Genomic DNA, 18,086 nt, shown 5'->3' on the forward strand with positions numbered 1-18,086 from the left:
TGTTACTAATGATGTGATTGGATATTGTGTTTGTAAATATTGGTTTACAATGCAAATGTATGGTTTATTACAATACAAATTTTCAAAGCCCGTTTTCTCAAAATGAGTTATTTCTCATCTTAGGGACATCGAAACCACCACTTGAGTAGCACCTACATACACCTAACTTTCCAGTTTAGTTCCAATCCATATTCTGAAGGGTTTGGCCAAGGGGGATTTTTTAAATTTAATTCATAGCCTGATTTATATAACAGTTTATCCCTAAAACATGGCGAAAATTGGTCTTTTTATGACTGTTGACAGTATTTTCTGATTTCTGAAGTGAAGAAAAGAGATATCAAAAACCCCCCTGGCAAAAGTTTTGAATAGGGATATGTGAACAAAATGAAACAAGAATTTTGAATCTGGCTTGAACCAATTGAAAAAATGTATGTCCCGAAATTATGCAAATTAGCGCATATTTAGCGCATATAATGCCTAATTTGCATATTAATCCATAAGATTTCAGAAAACTTGTAATACAAAAAAGATGCTCCTTAATGTACCTAACAAACTGGGGGAGTTTGATGGTGATACCTATTAAGGCTCTTTTTTTTCCTATTCACCTGGGGTGTCTCCCCTTAAAGCCTACAAAATTATGAAATCGCCTCATCACTCCTATTATACTGGCGAATGGGAGGGCGGAGCAGTCAAAGAAACCTGTCGTAAACGTTTGGAGACGCCCCCGGGCCCTCACTTGGGTACATCAAAAAGGATAAGCAATGTGGCCAAATGTGAATGTTTCACAGAGGAGAGGAAAAGTGGAGCAGCCGCCATACTTGTAACTGCCCACACTAGGAAAGAGAAGACATGTGGATACATGCTGGATGCTGATGGAAATGGCCTGCATTGTGTAAATCTAATGCTAGAATGCATTGCACAAATAGCATTTAGGTGGATGATGCCACATTCAACCTTCAGAGTAATTGAGAGGACAGGGTTGTTTCTGGACGGCCCTCACCAATTAATGAGATTAATAATTATGTTTTGCTTTGAGTGTGCTGGGGGAACGTGGATGAATCCTAGGCATTTATGCTGTCTGACAAATTACATGTGTTCCTGCTGAGTGCACTGTTAGCAATATCACTGATAGACCGATAACAGATAGACTCTCAGACTTTTTATATGCAGGTGGCACCACAAAAAATATTTAAAATGTAGAATATTAATCGCACTTAATAATCATAACTTCATTTTTGTCATAATTGTGCAGCCCGCCCTCACCACAAACACATACCGAAGCCTACATGGGCTCTCTGGGTGCTTCTTATGCTGGGAGGGGGTTAATTAGTAGTTTCACTACCTCCAGGTTTTACATTGACAGAGACGTCTGAAATGGACGTCTGAAATGGATACTTTTGTAATCTCCACATGAAACTGTGAAAGATTAGCCTACAGATTACTCCACGTTAGCCTATAGGCTACTTCTCCTGCCATGTTCTGCAGAGCCTGAATGAGGTCTGGTAAGGACTAAGCACATTGATTGGATTTTTTTTTAAGCTTACTACTGCTGTTGGAGCCAAATTAACATTATTGTATGGTTGTATTGAGTATCAGTTCTTATTCCAGACAGGTTTTAGAAGGCATACGTAAGACATATTGATGACACATTCAGCAATACGGTCGTCCATATTGTTTCTTGAAACTTATCCTGCTAGTGGTCTTGACTGTGGCACGCATACAGACAATGGTACTGGTCCAAACATACAGACAACGTTACGGGTCCAAACATACAGACAACGTTACTGGTCCAAACATACAGACAACGTTACTGGTCCAAACATACAGACAATGTGACTGGTCCACAGAGATCTGGATCTGGGTCCTTAATGGAATGCTCTGAAATGTTCACTCAGTCACATGTACATTAGGGTTTCAAAGTGATGGGCATTTGAGCTGAACAGATCATCAATGCCCTAACAGATCAGTTTCTCCTTTGTGTGGCATTACTGGGCAACACCCCATATCAGGTAACCGAGTCTTCTAATCCCTGCCAAGGGCCGGACACTTCCTCTGACAGCCAGTCTCGGTGGGTGGCACAGCTATTTTAATCCGAAACATTATATACCAAAAATCACATTGGTTTAGAGATCAAAATGTCAAATCTTGACTAACACACACACAATCTTGCCAGGCTGTCATTTAAGAGCTCATTAAAGGCCCTACGAGGAGTTTCGGGAAGCGGAAGTGTTTTCCACCCAAAAAGACCACATTTCCCATGAGCCTCCCCGCGCACTGTCGTAAAACGTAGCTACCTGAGCCGGGTGTTTTGAAGACGGAACGATCGCCACCGCAGGGTAATTACATAGGTCTTACTAGTAACGTTACTTTTTTTTTTTTTTTTTTTTTACAACAATTTTTATTGGTGAAACAACTGCAGTACAAATACAAAAACAGTATCAGTCACCATTTTCCCTTTTATAAACCAACAACCCACCCACCCACCCACCCGATGTGTAAACAAATATACAGTACGAAAAGGCCACATATGGCAAGAACACCAATGATTATTACATACTGTAAACAAAATAATAATAGAAAATAATAAAAATAAATAGAATATAGTACAAAAGATGATTCAAAAATTATACATATATAAAATAAAATAAAAAACATAAGCATAAATATCAGTCTGGGTCAGGTACAGAATATATTAATCAGTTATGGAGTAAAAATAGTATTGCTGGACTAAATCAGAAGGCCACTCAGAAAAAGAAAAAACACTCAGTCAGGAGGGAGAACAGATAAACTGTTAAAATATGAAATAAAAGGCTGCCACTTTTTAAAGAATTTTTCGCCAACCCCTCTGAGTGTAAACTTAATCTTTTCTAGCTTTAGAAATGAAATTGTATCTTTTAGCCATGTGGTGAAAGGGGGGGGTGTAGACAATTTCCAATTCAGGAGTATTCTCCGTCTGGCCAACAGAGTAGCAAAAGCCAGCATATCAGTCTCATTCGAATTAATAGGAAGAGGTTCAGCTGGTACTCCGAAAATGGCCAGTAAGGGACAGGGCCGCACTGTAGTATTCAGGACTATCGAAAACACATCAAATATTGAAGACCAAAAAGATCTTAGCTCTGGACACAGCCAAAACATGTGAGAGAGATCAGCTTGTAAGCTACCACAGCGGTCACAATTAGAAACGGAGTCTGGGTAAATTTCAGCCAGCCTCGCTTTGCTGTAGTGTACTCTGTGAAGCACCTTCAGTTGTATTAAACTGAGTCGGGCGCAAGTTGAGGAAGAATTCACCCTATCCAACGCTCCCTTCCACCAATCCTCTGTTAGCACCACACCCAGTTCCTCTTCCCACTTTGATTTTGTCTTAGGGACACTGTCTTTAATCAAACACATAGTATTTCGATAAATATCAGATATAAGCCCCCTCTGATTCGGTGATGGATTAAAGAGTCTCTCCCACATTAATTGTTCAGGGGGGCTAGGAAATGAGACAAACTGTGTGCGTACGAAATTACGAACCTGAAGATAGCGAAATAGATCCGAACGTGGCAGACCAAATTTAAGACATAAGGAATTAAAACTGGAAAAGGTGTCATCTTCATACAGATCTTTGAAACAGTTTATACCCAATCTGCCCCAGCGTGCAAAAGATGAGTCTAAAGTGGAGGGAACAAACAGGTGGTTGTTGCCAACAGGCCCCAAGACAGACGCTGAACAGAATTTGAAATGGCGACGAAACTGTATCCAGATCTTTAAAGTGGACAGAACAACAGCGTTTGAGGAGTGTCGGGAAGGAGAAAAGGGGAGAGAAGAGTAAACCAGGGCCTCCAGGGAGGATGAACGACATGATTGTTCCTCTAAACTACACCAGTCATTACCAGGGGTCTTCAGCCAAAATATAAGTTTTTGGATGTTGGCAGACCAGTAATAGTGCATAAATCCTAGGTCTTTGTAAGATGGTTTTGCAGACTCTAGGAACCTTACCCCCCCAAATAAAGTTAGAGATTGCCTGGTCTATTGTGCAAAAAAAGGACTTAGGTAGAAACAGAGGGAGACATTGGAAAACATACAAAAATTTGGGCAGGATATTCATCTTAACACATTGTACCTTTCCAGAGAGCGAGAGGGGCAGGCTACTCCAACGCTGAAAGTCAGCTTTCATGTTTGTGATTAACGGGGAAAAGTTAGCTTCAAAAAGAGATTTTAGGGTGTGGGTAATCTTTATGCCTAGATATTTAAAACCAGATTTCGCCAGACGAAAGGGAATCGAAGATTGTTTAATTTGTAAGGCTGGGTTGTTGATTGGGAAGCATTCACTCTTATGAAAATTCAATTTATAGCCTGAGAAAGAGCCAAACTGCCTGAAAATAGTCTCAATATGTGGGATGGAGGTTACAGGATCTGTCAGGTAAAGCAAAAGGTCATCAGCGTAAAGAGATAACCTGTGTTCAACTCCGTAACGGGTGATTCCATGGAAATAGGGTGAGGACTTGAGTGCAATGGAAAGAGGTTCGATCGCGACAGCAAACAGCAGTGGGGACAGGGGGCAACCCTGGCGTGTGCCTCTAGAGAGTGGAAAATAAGGAGAATGCACAGAATTGGTAGTAACACAAGCTAAGGGGGCGGAGTAGAGCAGCCTGACCCATGAAATGAATGTGTCACCAAACCCAAATTTTCGCAGAACCGTGAACAGGTACTCACATTCTACACGGTCAAAAGCCTTCTCCGCGTCCAGGGATACAATGACCTCAGGAGGGAGAGAAGGCCCAGAGGTGTGAATAACATTCAAGAGTCTCCGAATATTAGAAAAGGAGTGGCGGCCCTTGATGAAGCCTGTTTGGTCTCCAGAAATAATCAGAGGCAGGGTGGTTTCAAGACGTCTGGCCATCACCTTGGCAATAATTTTTGCATCAGTATTAATTAACAAGATTGGACGAAATGACCCACAATCTGAGGGGTCTTTGTCTTTTTTGAGTAAGAGGGAAATGGTTGGCTGAGTGAGTGTATGTGGCAGCGACCTATTTCTCAAAGACTCATTAAACATTTCCACAAGAAGTGGAGCGAGCCTGACACAAAACGTCTTATAAAACCCTGCCCCATAGCCATCTGGCCCTGGTGCCTTGCCACCCTGCATAGAATTGATAGCCTCTGTGATCTCCTTAATGTTCAATGGCCTGTCTAAATCATTAGCCAACTCCAGGTCAATAGACGGGAATTCTAAGTCATTTAGAAAATTATCCATAGACACTCTGTGGCTCAGATGCGTAGAGAGAGGAGTAGAAAGATTCAAAGACTTTGTTAATGTCATGAGGCTTGGAGACAAGATTGTTAGAGCAATCTCTTATCTGTGGAATCAGCCGTGAGGCAGCTTGGCGCTTGAGCTGATGTGCAAGCAGCCGACTGTTCTTGTCTCCGTACTCATACGATAGACCACGGGAGTGGAGCAACAAGCATTCTGCTTTTCTGGTGGATAATAGATCGAATTCAGACTGTAACTCCAGTCTCCTTTTATATAACTCAGGAGAAGGATCCGTGGCATATTCGCTATCTAACTTAAGAATAATATCCGTGAGGTCTTGCAACCGTTTTTTCTGGGTTTTGTTCACATGAGATACGTGGGAGATAATTTCACCACGCAGAACCACTTTTAGAGTGTCCCAGAGCAGTGAATGAGATATTGAATCAGATCTATTGGTGAGTATGAAGGCATCAATCGAATTTGAAATTTTGTCACAGAAACCTTTGTCAGAAAGTAGTAAGGTGTCAAATTTCCAGAGAGGGCGGTCCTTTGTATTTAAAGCAAAGGAAATGTCCATTTGCACAGGTGCATGGTCTGAGATCACAATGGCCAAATAATCAATTGAGCGGACAGAGTCTAAAAGGGCTTGATCAATAAAAAAATAATCTATTCGGGAATAAGAGTGGTGTACATGTGGAAAAAAAAGAAAATGATTTTGTCAAAGGGTTAGCAAACCTCCATGGGTCCACACATCCATTTTCCCTCATAAAGGCCGTTAAAGACTTGGACATTTTAGAAAGTGGTGAAGGTCTCGGGGCAGAGCGGTCTAAAACTGGGTCCACAACACAATTCAGATCCCCACCAAAAATAAGCTGGTGTGTGTTCAAGTTTGGGAGGGAGGAGAGGATCCTGTTCATAAAATCAGCGTAAACATTTACTAAGAGCACTGGGGTTTGGAATAGGACGCCTGTCACAACTACATACCTGCCATTCGGGTCAGATATAGTGTTAGAGGGTGTGAATTGAACTTTCTTACTCACCAGTATCGCAGCACCTCTTGCCCTAACATTAAAATTGGAATTAAATACCTGGCTGATCCAGGGTTTGTGTAGTCTAATTTGATCTGCTATTTTTAAAAGGGTCTCCTGTAAAAACACAATATCTGCCTTCAAGCTTTTTAAGTGAGTAAAGATCCTAGAACGTTTGACTGGCCCATTCATTGATTTGACATTCCATGAGATCAATCTAACAGAGTTGTCCCTCCCACTATTAGACTGGTTAGAAGTCATGGTTCAGTTTAAGAATTGAATGGGATGACAGTAACCCAGAGCGTCTGGTCCCTTGTATAAGGATGTTGAATACTCCATGAGAACAAAAAAAACAGACCTTTCCCAGAAAGCATATCGCAAAAATATACACCAAAATAACCCCATCCCCATCCTAGATTCTCTTTCCCAAACACAGAGAACCGCAGGTATACGCTAATAAACCGCCGGTGCATCCACACTATCACTAACCTACGATGGAACAGTAGGCTATATCTGAACTCGTAGAGCGTGGGCCCCTAAATTACTAAAGAGTAAAACAGAAAAATATCAAAAAGCATTTCGCTGTGACAAGTGACACATTACAGAAAAAAATAAGATATAGACCAGAAATAACAACTCACAGTTAACAGGCTATATCAAATAAGAGTAGGAAAAAAAAACTGCTTAACGGACCAGGTCAGCCGGTAGCCAGTCTGTTTATAAATGACATGTCCTTTTATAGGCTACCTCAGATCTTTCATCGTTGTGCATAGTGTAAGTTACCTCAGTCACACCAGTGAGAGTCGTAGAACGCTTGGGCAGAGGCAGGAGAGTCAAAATACAACGTTTTCCCATCAAAGTCCACGCGGAGGCGAGCGGGATAAAGAAGTCCAAACCGAATGTTCTTCTTGTACAGCTTGGCTTTCACCTCGTTGTAGGCCGCGCACTTTCGGGACAGGTCCACACTGAAGTCAGGGTGGAGGGAAATCTTGTGCCCACGGAACCGCAGGTCGTCCCTCCTCTTCCCAAAGACACGCTCCTTGTCCTGGTAGTTGTGAAAAAGCACGATGAAAGCCCTCGGTCTAGCGTTGTTTCCTCCCGATGCCTTCCCTCTCCCCAGCCTGTGAGCGCGAGCCAGTATGAGCGGGGTGGGGAAAAAGTCGGCACCAAAAAGATCCAAAAAGAATTCGGTCATGAATTTGACTGGATCCGTGCCTTCCATATTCTCCGGGATGCCGATCACTCTCAAGTTGGCTCTGCGCGAACGGTTCTCTAAATCATCCACTTTGCCAGCCAGCAGAACGTTCTCCGTTTTAAGTTGAGCACAAGCGCCCTCCAGTTCAACAATTCTGTCGCTGTAGTCTGACAAGCCAGTCTCAACAGAAGTGAGCCTCTGGCCATGCATATCCAAGGTGGACTGTATTGCGCCCAGGGATGTGTTCACTGGTGCGAGAGCCGAATCCAGCAGCGAGGCGACCACCGCCTTCATGTCAGTGAGCAGGGCAGCGCGGAGATTCTCCAAGTCGTTGGGCAGAGTAGTGCTAGCTGAGGACCCCACCACAACGGTAGCAACGCTAGCACTAGCTGGAACGCTAGCTGGAGCTACATTCGATGGTTTGTCGACTTTCTTGTTTCTTCCTGACATATTAGAAGGCGCGGTGCAATATCTGACACTGTATCTAGACTTGAAATGTAAATGTAAGTGGTCACTCGTCAAATAAATTAGATATTAGTCAAATTGTGCGGGAGCCACTTTCCTCTCGACTACTCCGTCTCCATGCTTAACCGGAAGTCTAGTAACGTTACTTTTGACAATATATAACGGTCATTAGGGCCCGAGCACACTGGCGGTGCGAGGCCCTATTGTATTTCGAAGGATTATTAGGGCCCGAGCACTGGCGGTGCGAGGCCCTATTGAAACTCGAAGGATTATTATTCTCCTTCTCCTTCTCCTTCTTCTTCTTCTCCCCAAACAAATGCCTTTTTGGCGGCCTAAACATCAATGAAAACGGATGAAACTTTGCAGATACATCAGTCCCGGTGAAAATCGGATATTTCATTGGTGACGGAAATGGGCGTGGCAAAACGGCTCAAGAGCGCCCCCTGGAAAGTTTAAAATGGCGAGCCCCACCTTTCAGTTTGATGTAGGCGAACGAAATTCGGTGGGCATATGTATTTCATCGAGCCACACTAAAATGTCTCTTGGAGCTATACCCAACATGCAACAGGAAGTCCGCCATTTTGCTCTTAATGTGCCATTTTGTCCTTGTTTTGACCATTTCCATGCCTCGTACTTCGACGAACTCCTCCTACAGGTTTCATCCGATCAACTTCATATCGGGTCAGCTTTATCTTAAGACCTTTGTGATCAAAAGTTATCAAAAAAATTGAGTTTTCACCAAACACCCTTGCCGTGGCGCCCTGCCTAAGTTTGACATTTCGCCATAAAACACGAAGTCCTCATAACTCCTCCATACATTATCCAATTTGTCCGATATATCTCACGCTTCATTACGGTTCTGTCCTGAACACATCTATGTGTCAGTATTGCGTCATACTTATAGCGCCACCTATTGGTGAAACAGGAAGTCCTCATAACTCCTCCATACATTATCCAATTTGTCCGATATATCTCACGCTTCATGACGGTTCGGTCCTGAACAGATCTATGTGTCCGTATTGTGTCATACTTATAGCGCCACCTATTGGTGAAACAGGAAGTCCTCATAACTCCTGCATACATCATCCGATTTGCACCAAATTGCTGACGCTTCATGAAGGTCACCTTCTGAACACATCTATGCGTCGGTATTGAGTCACACTTACAGCGCCACCTACTGGTGAAACAGGAAGTCCTCATAACTCCTACATACGTCATCCGATTTACTCCAAATTGCTCATGCTTGATGAAGGTCGCATCCTGAACACATCTGTAGGTCAGTATTGAGTCATACTTATAGCGCCGCCTACAGGTCAAGCAGGAAGTCATCATAACTCCTACATACATTATCCGACTTACTCAACATTTCTCAAGCTTCATCAAAGTACCGTCCTGAACACATCTATGCATCGGTATTGAGTCACACTTAGAGCGCCACCTACTGGTGACAGGAAGTTTCTCTCAGTACTGGACACCGAAATAGCACAGCCTTTAACGGCGCCGCACCCCGACACGCGTGGGGTGCGAGGGCCCGCTCAATGCTGCTCGCAGCCCTAGTTCTCCTTCTTCTCCTTCTTCTCCTTCTCCTTCTTCTTCCAAAACAAATGCCTTTTTGGCGGCCTAAACATCGATGAAAACGGATGAAACTTTGCAGATACGTCAGTCCCGGTGAAAAATTTGATAATTCATGGGTGACGGAAATGGGCGTGGCAAAACGGCTCAAGAGCGCCCCCTGGAAAATTTAAAATGGCGAGCCCCACCTTCCAGTTTGATGTAGGCGAACGAAATTCGGTGGGCATATGTAGTTCATCGAGACACACTAAAATGTCTCTTAGAGCTATACCCAACATGCAACAGGAAGTCCGCAATTTTGCTCTTAATGTGCCATTTTCCCCTTGTTTTGACCATTTCCATGCCTCGTACTTTAACGAACTCCTCCTACAGATTTCATCCGATCAACTTCCTATTCGGTCAGCTTCATCTTAAGACCTTTGTGATCAAAAGTTATCAAAAAAATTGAGTTTTCACCAAACACCCTTGCCGTGGCGCCCCGCCAAAGTTTGACATTTCGCCATAAAACACGAAGTCCTCATAACTCCTCTATACATTATCCAATTTGTCCGATATATCTCACGCTTCATGACGGTTCTGTCCTGAACACATCTATGTGTCAGTATTGCATCATACTTATAGCGCCACCTATTGGTGAAACAGGAAGTCCTCATAACTCCTCCATACATTATCCAATTTGTCCGATATATCTCACGCTTCATGACGGTTCTGTCCTGAACACATCTATGTGTCAGTATTGCGTCATACTTATAGCGCCACCTATTGGTGAAACAGGAAGTCCTCATAACTCCTCCATACATTATCCAATTTGTCCGATATATCTCACGCTTCATGACGGTTCTGTCCTGAACACATCTATGTGTCAGTATTGCGTCATACTTATAGCGCCACCTATTGGTGAAACAGGAAGTCCTTATAACTCCTACATACATTAGCCAATTCGTCCGATATATCTCACGCTTCATGACGGTTCTGTCCTGAACACATCTATGTGTCAGTATTACATCATACTTATAGCGCCACCTATTGGTGAAACAGGAAGTCCCCATAACTCCTCCATACATTATCGGATTTGTCCGATATATCTCATGCTTCATGACGGTTCTGTCCTGAACACATCTATGTGTCAGTATTGCGTCATACTTATAGCGCCACCTATTGGTGAAACAGGAAGTCCTCATAACTCCTACATACATTATCCAATTCGTCCGATATATCTCACGCTTCATGACGGTTCTGTCCTGAACACATCTATGTGTCAGTATTGCATCATACTTATAGCGCCACCTATTGGTGAAACAGGAAGTCCTCATAACTACTACATACATTATCCAATTTGTCCGATATATCTCACGCTTCATGGCGGTTCTGTCCTGAACACATCTATGTGTCAGTATTGCGTCATACTTATAGCGCCACCTATTGGTGAAACAGGAAGTCCTCACAACTCCTCCATACATTATCCAATTTGTCCGATATAGCTCACGCTTCATGACGGTTCTGTCCTGAACACATCTATGTTTCAGTATTGCGTCATACGTATAGCGCTACTACCTATTGGTGAAACAGGAAGTCCTCATAACTCCTGCATACATTATCCGATTTGCACCAAATTGCTGACGCTTCATGAAGGTGGCCTTCTGAACCCATCTATGTGTCGGTATTGAGTCACACTCACAGCGCCACCTACTGGTGAAACAGGAAGTCCTCATAACTCCTACATACGTTATCCGATTTACTCAACATTTCTCACGCTTCATCAAGGTACCGTCCTGAACACATCTATGCTTCGGTATTGAGTCACGCCTAGAGCGCCACCTACTGGTGACAGGAAGTTTCTCTCAGTACTGCACACCGCCAAAGTTTGATATTTCGCCATAAAACACGAAGTCCTCATAACTCCTCCATACATTATCCAATTTGTCCGATATATCTCACACTTCATGACGGTTCTGTCCTGAACACATCTATGTGCCAGTATTGCATCATACTTATAGCGCCACCTATTGGTGAAACAGGAAGTCCTCATTACTCCTCCATACATTATCCAATTCGTCCAATATATCTCACGCTTCATGAAGGTTCTGTCCTGAACACATCTATGTGTCAGTATTGCGTCATACTTATAGCGCCACCTATTGGTGAAACAGGAAGTCCTCATAACTCCTCCATACATTATCCGATTTGTCCGATTTATCTCACGCTTCATGACGGTTCTGTCCTAAACACATCTATGTGTCAGTATTGCATCATACTTATAGCACCACCTATTGGTGAAACAGGAAGTCCTCATTACTCCTCCATACATTATCCAATTCGTCCAATATATCTCACGCTTCATGAAGGTTCTGTCCTGAACACATCTATGTGTCAGTATTGCGTCATACTTATAGCGCCACCTATTGGTGAAACAGGAAGTCCTCATAACTCCTGCATACATCATCCGATTTGCACCAAATTGCTGACGCTTCATGAAGGTCACCTTCTGAACACATCTATGCGTCGGTATTGAGTTACACTTACAGCGCCACCTACTGGTGAAACAGGAAGTACTCATAACTCCTACATACATTATCCGATTTACTCCAAATTGCTCATGCTTGATGAAGGTCGCATCTTGAACACATCTGTAGGTCAGTATTGCGTCATACCTACAGCGCCACCTACTGCTTACAGGAAGTCCTCATAACTCCTACATACATTATCCGATTTACTCCAAATTGCTCATGCTTGATGAAGGTCGCATCTTGAACACATCTGTAGGTCAGTATTGCGTCATACCTACAGCGCCACCTACTGCTTACAGGAAGTCCTCATAACTCCTACATACTTTGTCCGATTTACACAACATTTCTCACGCTTCATCAAGGTACCGTCCTGAACACATCTATGCGTCGGTATTGAGTCACGCTTAGAGCGCCACCTACTGGTGACAGGAAGTTTCTGTCAGTACTGGACACCGAAATAGCACACCCTTTAACGGCGCCACACCCCGACCCGCGTGGGGTGCGAGGGCCCGCTCACTGCTGCTCGCAGCACTAGTATTTAAATTATTCTTCGTCTTGTCGGCGCCGTAGGCTACTGCAGTAAATCGTTTTGTCATTCCAAGAAAGATCTGGACGACCCGACCACGAAATAATAATATTAAAATGTGTCGAAAATGGACACATAAACAAGTGTGGGTAATGTAGATCCACCCACATTAAAATGAGACTGTTTCGTAAACAAAAATAAACTCCTCAGGGTACCTTTAAGGCTATGTTCAAACATTAGCCATGTCAGCTGTTGGCGGCCCCGTCCTGCACATAGTTGAGTGGTGCATGGTGGTGCATGGTGGGAGTTTTTAATCCCAGGTGCCTCCGTTACGACATGCTTTGGGCCTTCAGCCTTACTCTAGCAAGGGTTGGCCACGGCCGACTTCTCAACAGTCAAACGAGATTGTCTATGTAGGCATGGAATGGTCGCTGGAATGGTCTTTGTTATTGTTGGGTTTTGAACGATCAATGGCATCACAGAGCCTACTACTTATTATGAACATTGCTGCCATATTTCAACAGCATGAACAGTATCACTGGAACTTAAACCCCTCACTTAAACCCATGGAACTTGTCCAGAAATCTGCTGCTAGCTAGCCTACAAGACAATGAAAGGAACAGCTCCCTCCAGGCCATGGTCAAACCCTACACCCCCTCCCAACCACTATGCTCTGCTACCTCGGGGAGACGTGGTCGATCGACACGGTCAAGGCTCCTCTCTGTCCTGGCCCTACAGTGGTGGAATGAACTGCCAACTGACATCAGGATCAGGGCAACATTGCCCATCATTCACCACAGGCTCAAAACTCACCTCTTCCAGAAGTACTATCAGGATCCTCCCTCTTAAGCACCTTTTGCATTTTAGTTTGCTATTCTTGCACTTTGCCTCAGCATTAGATAATGATCTTAGGCACTTGTTTAAGGAGATGCACTTGTGACTTCTGGCGAGAAGTGACTACCTACATTAAATGCAATTATTGTAAGTCACTTTGGATAAAAGTGTCTGCTAAATGACTGTGATCTAATGCACACATATACGTATGGGCTGAGACAGCGGGTTTCTGAAAGAGGAAGCAAGTTCTGTTGTTAAGTCTTTTTGCCCTGTCAAATCCCTCTTTGGGTTCAAGTAACAGACGATTTCAAAACCACCCCCCATTTACCACAGACAAGCAACTGGCGTGAGGGGTCTAGACATTGTAAAGTCCCCCCCCCTTTTTTCCCATGTTCAGATCTCAGAGTTCAGCCACACTAAACAAACATGCGGTCCGCCTCAGATCACACTCCAGCTGCCAGAGGTATGTCAGAAGAGAATGGTGGCTTGTCCTAAAATACAACTGTGGCTTGTGGTGGCAAATCCCTCGGAGATCTCCAAGGAGTCGGACAGAGTGAGTAGCATGACGTCACACTTAATCCAGAACGAGTTTGAGATGCAACATCTCAGCTGCTCAATGTGTGTGAGAGACCAGAGCAGTCCTTCATTCCCAAGAGGCGGAGATGCCGCTGTTTTAGTCCGGGACAAAAAGACACAAGATGTGAACATTCTGAATCTGAAGCACTTTTTTAGTTGAAAGCAAAGCTGTGATTGGTTGTAAACAAGCCAAAACTTATGAACACTGATCTGATTGGTAAGTAAGGCCTAACCTTAACTGTACGTTTCAGTGTTCCCCCACCACTGGACAGCCACGGCAGTCCGCCATACCAACAGAGGGGCTGTCGTGCCTGAAGATGGCCTTTCATTACGGAGAAACGTCTGACCAGGCGCAGGGCGGTTATTAAGTACACGCTGGCCCACCTGGCCCACCCACCTGACCCACCTGTGGCCAACGGTGATCTTATGTTGATTCCTCACCATGTCAGTGTCCCCAGTATTGCATGTTCAACTGATTGACCACAGTGATTAAAAACCCAGCGGGATGACTTCTCAGTGCCTGGTCTCTTCATACTGGTGGCATTATGATCCACATTCAGACATTCACATTCAGGGCCTAGGGCGTTTTCTACCACCGGGCCAGAACAAAAAATCCTAGGGGAAAAACCGACATTAAATACTATGTAACTACATAGCAACACCTGCAGTAACAGCATTACCTATGAATGGGTGAATGGATGTGCAAAATGGAAGCTGAAGGTTGTGTTAACAAAACAAGATCAACGTTAACATCGTGTACTTACCATGGATGTATTAATAGCTGGCGCTAAACACTGAACATGTTTTATTTTCTAGTAGGTGGTATTCATTCTGTTCACAACAACGCGACAGGCAGCCAGGCGAGATGGCTCCAGGGGACCTGGTCCCAGCCGAGTTGAACAGCTGTCCACCCAGAGACGGGATCTCTCGTTGCGGCATGAAGTTCGCGGCTAACCCGCCAAGCTCCAAACAGAATGAATACCACCTACTAGCAAACAAAACATGTTCAGTCACAATTATACTTTTAAAACTAAGATGCCTGGATAAAAAAATATGTTTTCCAACGGATATATTTGATGAAAGTAGATTAATAAGCAAGCCACTTTTCATCGCTAACTCAGAGCGGGGAGAGCCATGAACGCAAACTGTTCGTGGACTACAAGAACGCGTCATTGATACCTTTGACTGCGCATGTCAAAGGTATCAGTGACGCGTTTTTTTCAAAGATGGCGCGGTTCAATAGGGCTCCACTTTAGATTTCGAATCCTGGGGGCCTGGTAATTACCTATACGGCTGAAATAACATGTAATTACATATGAAGTTGTGACCATGTAACATATCAGTGTAGCATGGTACCATGTACATGGTAAGGTTAAGTGTTACCAGATTTGTTTCAAGGGGACAACGATTTCTTTAACACAGTACTTTTCCATAACTTCTAGGCACAGGGTGTTTTGGATTATAGGCCTGTGGGTCCTAATCAAGGCAGAGGACCACCTTGTAGGGGGAAACACTCACAATATGGTTTTGATGAAAACTATCTGAACTTAAGACAGTTGTATCATGTTTCTCCTTCGAAGCTTGGGAGTCAAAGTGTTGACATTTCAAATAATCCACCCATTACAAACCAACAGTATCAAATTGACGGCAGATTCCAGCTAATCATCGATATTCTGGAGAGTATAGTAGGGCTACACATTGTAACAGCCTTGACACGCTCTAAACACAGTCAAACATGAATGGCTAAACCTTGTTACAAATAGAACATGTATTACCGTGTTGACCCGAATATAAGACGACCCTGATTATAAGACTACCCCCCTTTTTCAAGACTAATTTCTTGTCCAGGTCTCTTTTGCAAAAGAGATATTTAATCTCAAATGAGACTTAACCTGGTTAAATAAGGGTTAAATAAAATTCAAATTAAAAGGGCTACACTATGTAACGGCCTGAAAATGCTGTAAACACAGTAGAACATGAGTCTTGTCGGAGGAATGACACTGCCTGTCTTTGCAGCTATAGTGAACGGCTTCAGAAGCCCCCGTTTCCCAGAGCGACACTCATTTCCATGACAAAGGGAGGAGAAGGTCCCCCTCCAGCTCTGCAGGCCAGCCATGACTTTTCACTTACCTGTGAAGTGTCACTAGACGTAGTCCTTTCATCTCCCCTCCTTCCATGCAAATGCAGAGCAATTTTCCCCCACAGACCTTAAGGACAACTGCCCCCCCCCCCTCCCCACACACACACACAAAACCGCTCTCTCTCTCACACACACACACATTTTTTCTCACCATCTCCAAAGACACTAACCCATTGTGTCTGTTTCTGAAACATCTACATAAAGAGTCAGAAGTTCAGGGAGAGCCAGTGTTAGGGTTCTCACCTCCACAGTACCTTTCTAGCCTGCAAAATATATTCAATGTAGCCACCATGCTAACGTGTTCATTACAATTACAGCACCCCGTCTGCACCAGGTAAGACCATATCTCTCCCCCAACCTGTCTCCCCAGGTATAAGGCCAGGTGTCTCCCCCACCCTGTGGTGAGTTAAACAATCAAATCATGTCTTAATGAAACAAACCAAACATAACTAAAATATGTAGCCTACTGTAATGCGTGGCCATTTGAAGTTGAATATATATATTGTCACACACACACACACACACATTATATATATGTGTGTGTGTGTGTGTGTGTGTGTGTGTGTGTGTGTGTGTGTGTGTGTGTGTGTGTGTGTGTGTGTGTGTGTGTGTGTGTGTGTGTGTGTGTGTGTGTGTGTGTGTGTGTGTGTGACAATGTGGGCCAGGCGGTATAAAGACAGCATAACATCCTAACATTCTTAGCTATTGTAATGGGTGGAGTGATGACGCTAGTTAGTTACCAGCCTTAAAGCAAAAACGACGTGTTGCATCCCATTAAATCCACTCATCTACACAGATGGAAAATGCACGACTGCTTTCCAGACTTTGTATGAACTTTTCCCGCACAGTGAAAACACAACAACAACAACCAAACATGAAACATTGTGCCTTTGTTTCAAAACTGTTTTCGCGTTTACAGGCAGTGCTCGTCATAAAAGGTTCGGCATTGTCATCTCCAAACACACAGGGTACATGGTAGGGCCTACTATCCTTGCAGAAACAGAAACACATTCGCAACATTAAACACGACATATGGTAACTTTGTGGTTATAATGTTATTACCTTGAGTGAAGAATATAATCATCAGCATTGTGGCGGCGGAGGTGATCGTTGTCGGCGGTATTTCTTGCCTGCGCTTCTTCGTCGAGTTCACGTTGCTCTCCATTCAATGTTTTTTTCCCCCCATAGACACCAGTCCAAATGTTTCACTCCAAAAAGTAAATTCCAGCCAATTCAGAACATCCGTACAAACGAATAAGTCCTAAACCAGGAGCAGGCTACTCAAAGAGAAAATGTGTAAATTTTCTCTGTCTCCAACAGCACCCAAACTACAGCGAGAAAGAAAGATGCCTGCTTTGTTTAGGCTAGTAGCCTAGTATCATGGTTGTAGATTACTAGTGATGATCCCGCTGTTACACCAACAGTTCCAGACATCTAGTCAACTCCTGAATGAAGGACGCGGACGTTAAAGAAAATTAACATTCCATCTCTACATATGCGATTAATTCAAGGTCGGCCTCCTAACACGACCAGCGAAGAAGTAAACTTTTGAATGAATGCAAAGTTCTCTCGTCTCACTTTCCCTGGCTCCCAGTCCACTCTGGATCTGAGGCTTCCGGTGTCAGGGGGGGAGGGAATTTGGGGCACTATCAACAACGGGAGCCAGGGCGGGACTGGTAGGACGGTAATGTCCGATAAATAAAGATGGGTCTTGTCACCTGGACACATCAGTTCCAATGCTTCCAATGCTAATCCAGCACAATGAGAGCGGGATAGCCAGTAAGCTCATGGGCTCACAACAACTAGCAGCAGCTTCCATAACATTAATGGTAGCGGTCAGTGGCTAAAGCAGTTACACTGATGATTCCTGTAATGTTAGCTATTTTGCTGCAATGGGTTCAACTTTTGTTTCTGGATAAAGGTCATGACTTGCTGTTTTGCACTTCCCTTTAGGTGGTGAATAAGTAGACCCAGGACATAGTGGGTTATTTGGACATCTACTAGGAT

General features: G+C 43.7%; 1 protein-coding gene across 1 annotated transcript in view; it reads right to left on the bottom strand.

Annotated features, from left to right (window-relative positions):
• The window catches only part of LOC311311082 (inactive tyrosine-protein kinase 7-like), a gene marked incomplete at its 3' end in the record, with an annotated part of 105,485 nt that extends 88,219 nt beyond the window's left edge, over nt 1-17,266 (bottom strand). Inside the window, exon 1 of the mRNA XM_084440721.1 lies at nt 17,142-17,266. Within this exon, the coding sequence (XP_084296847.1) occupies nt 17,142-17,244 (103 nt within the window). The 5' untranslated portion in view covers nt 17,245-17,266. The remainder of the gene's footprint in view (nt 1-17,141) is intronic.
• Between the last annotated feature and the right edge of the window lie 820 nt (nt 17,267-18,086).

This window comes from Borostomias antarcticus (assembly GCF_949987555.1).
Source record: "Borostomias antarcticus genome assembly, chromosome: 7".
Classification (NCBI taxonomy): domain Eukaryota; kingdom Metazoa; phylum Chordata; class Actinopteri; order Stomiiformes; family Stomiidae; genus Borostomias; species Borostomias antarcticus.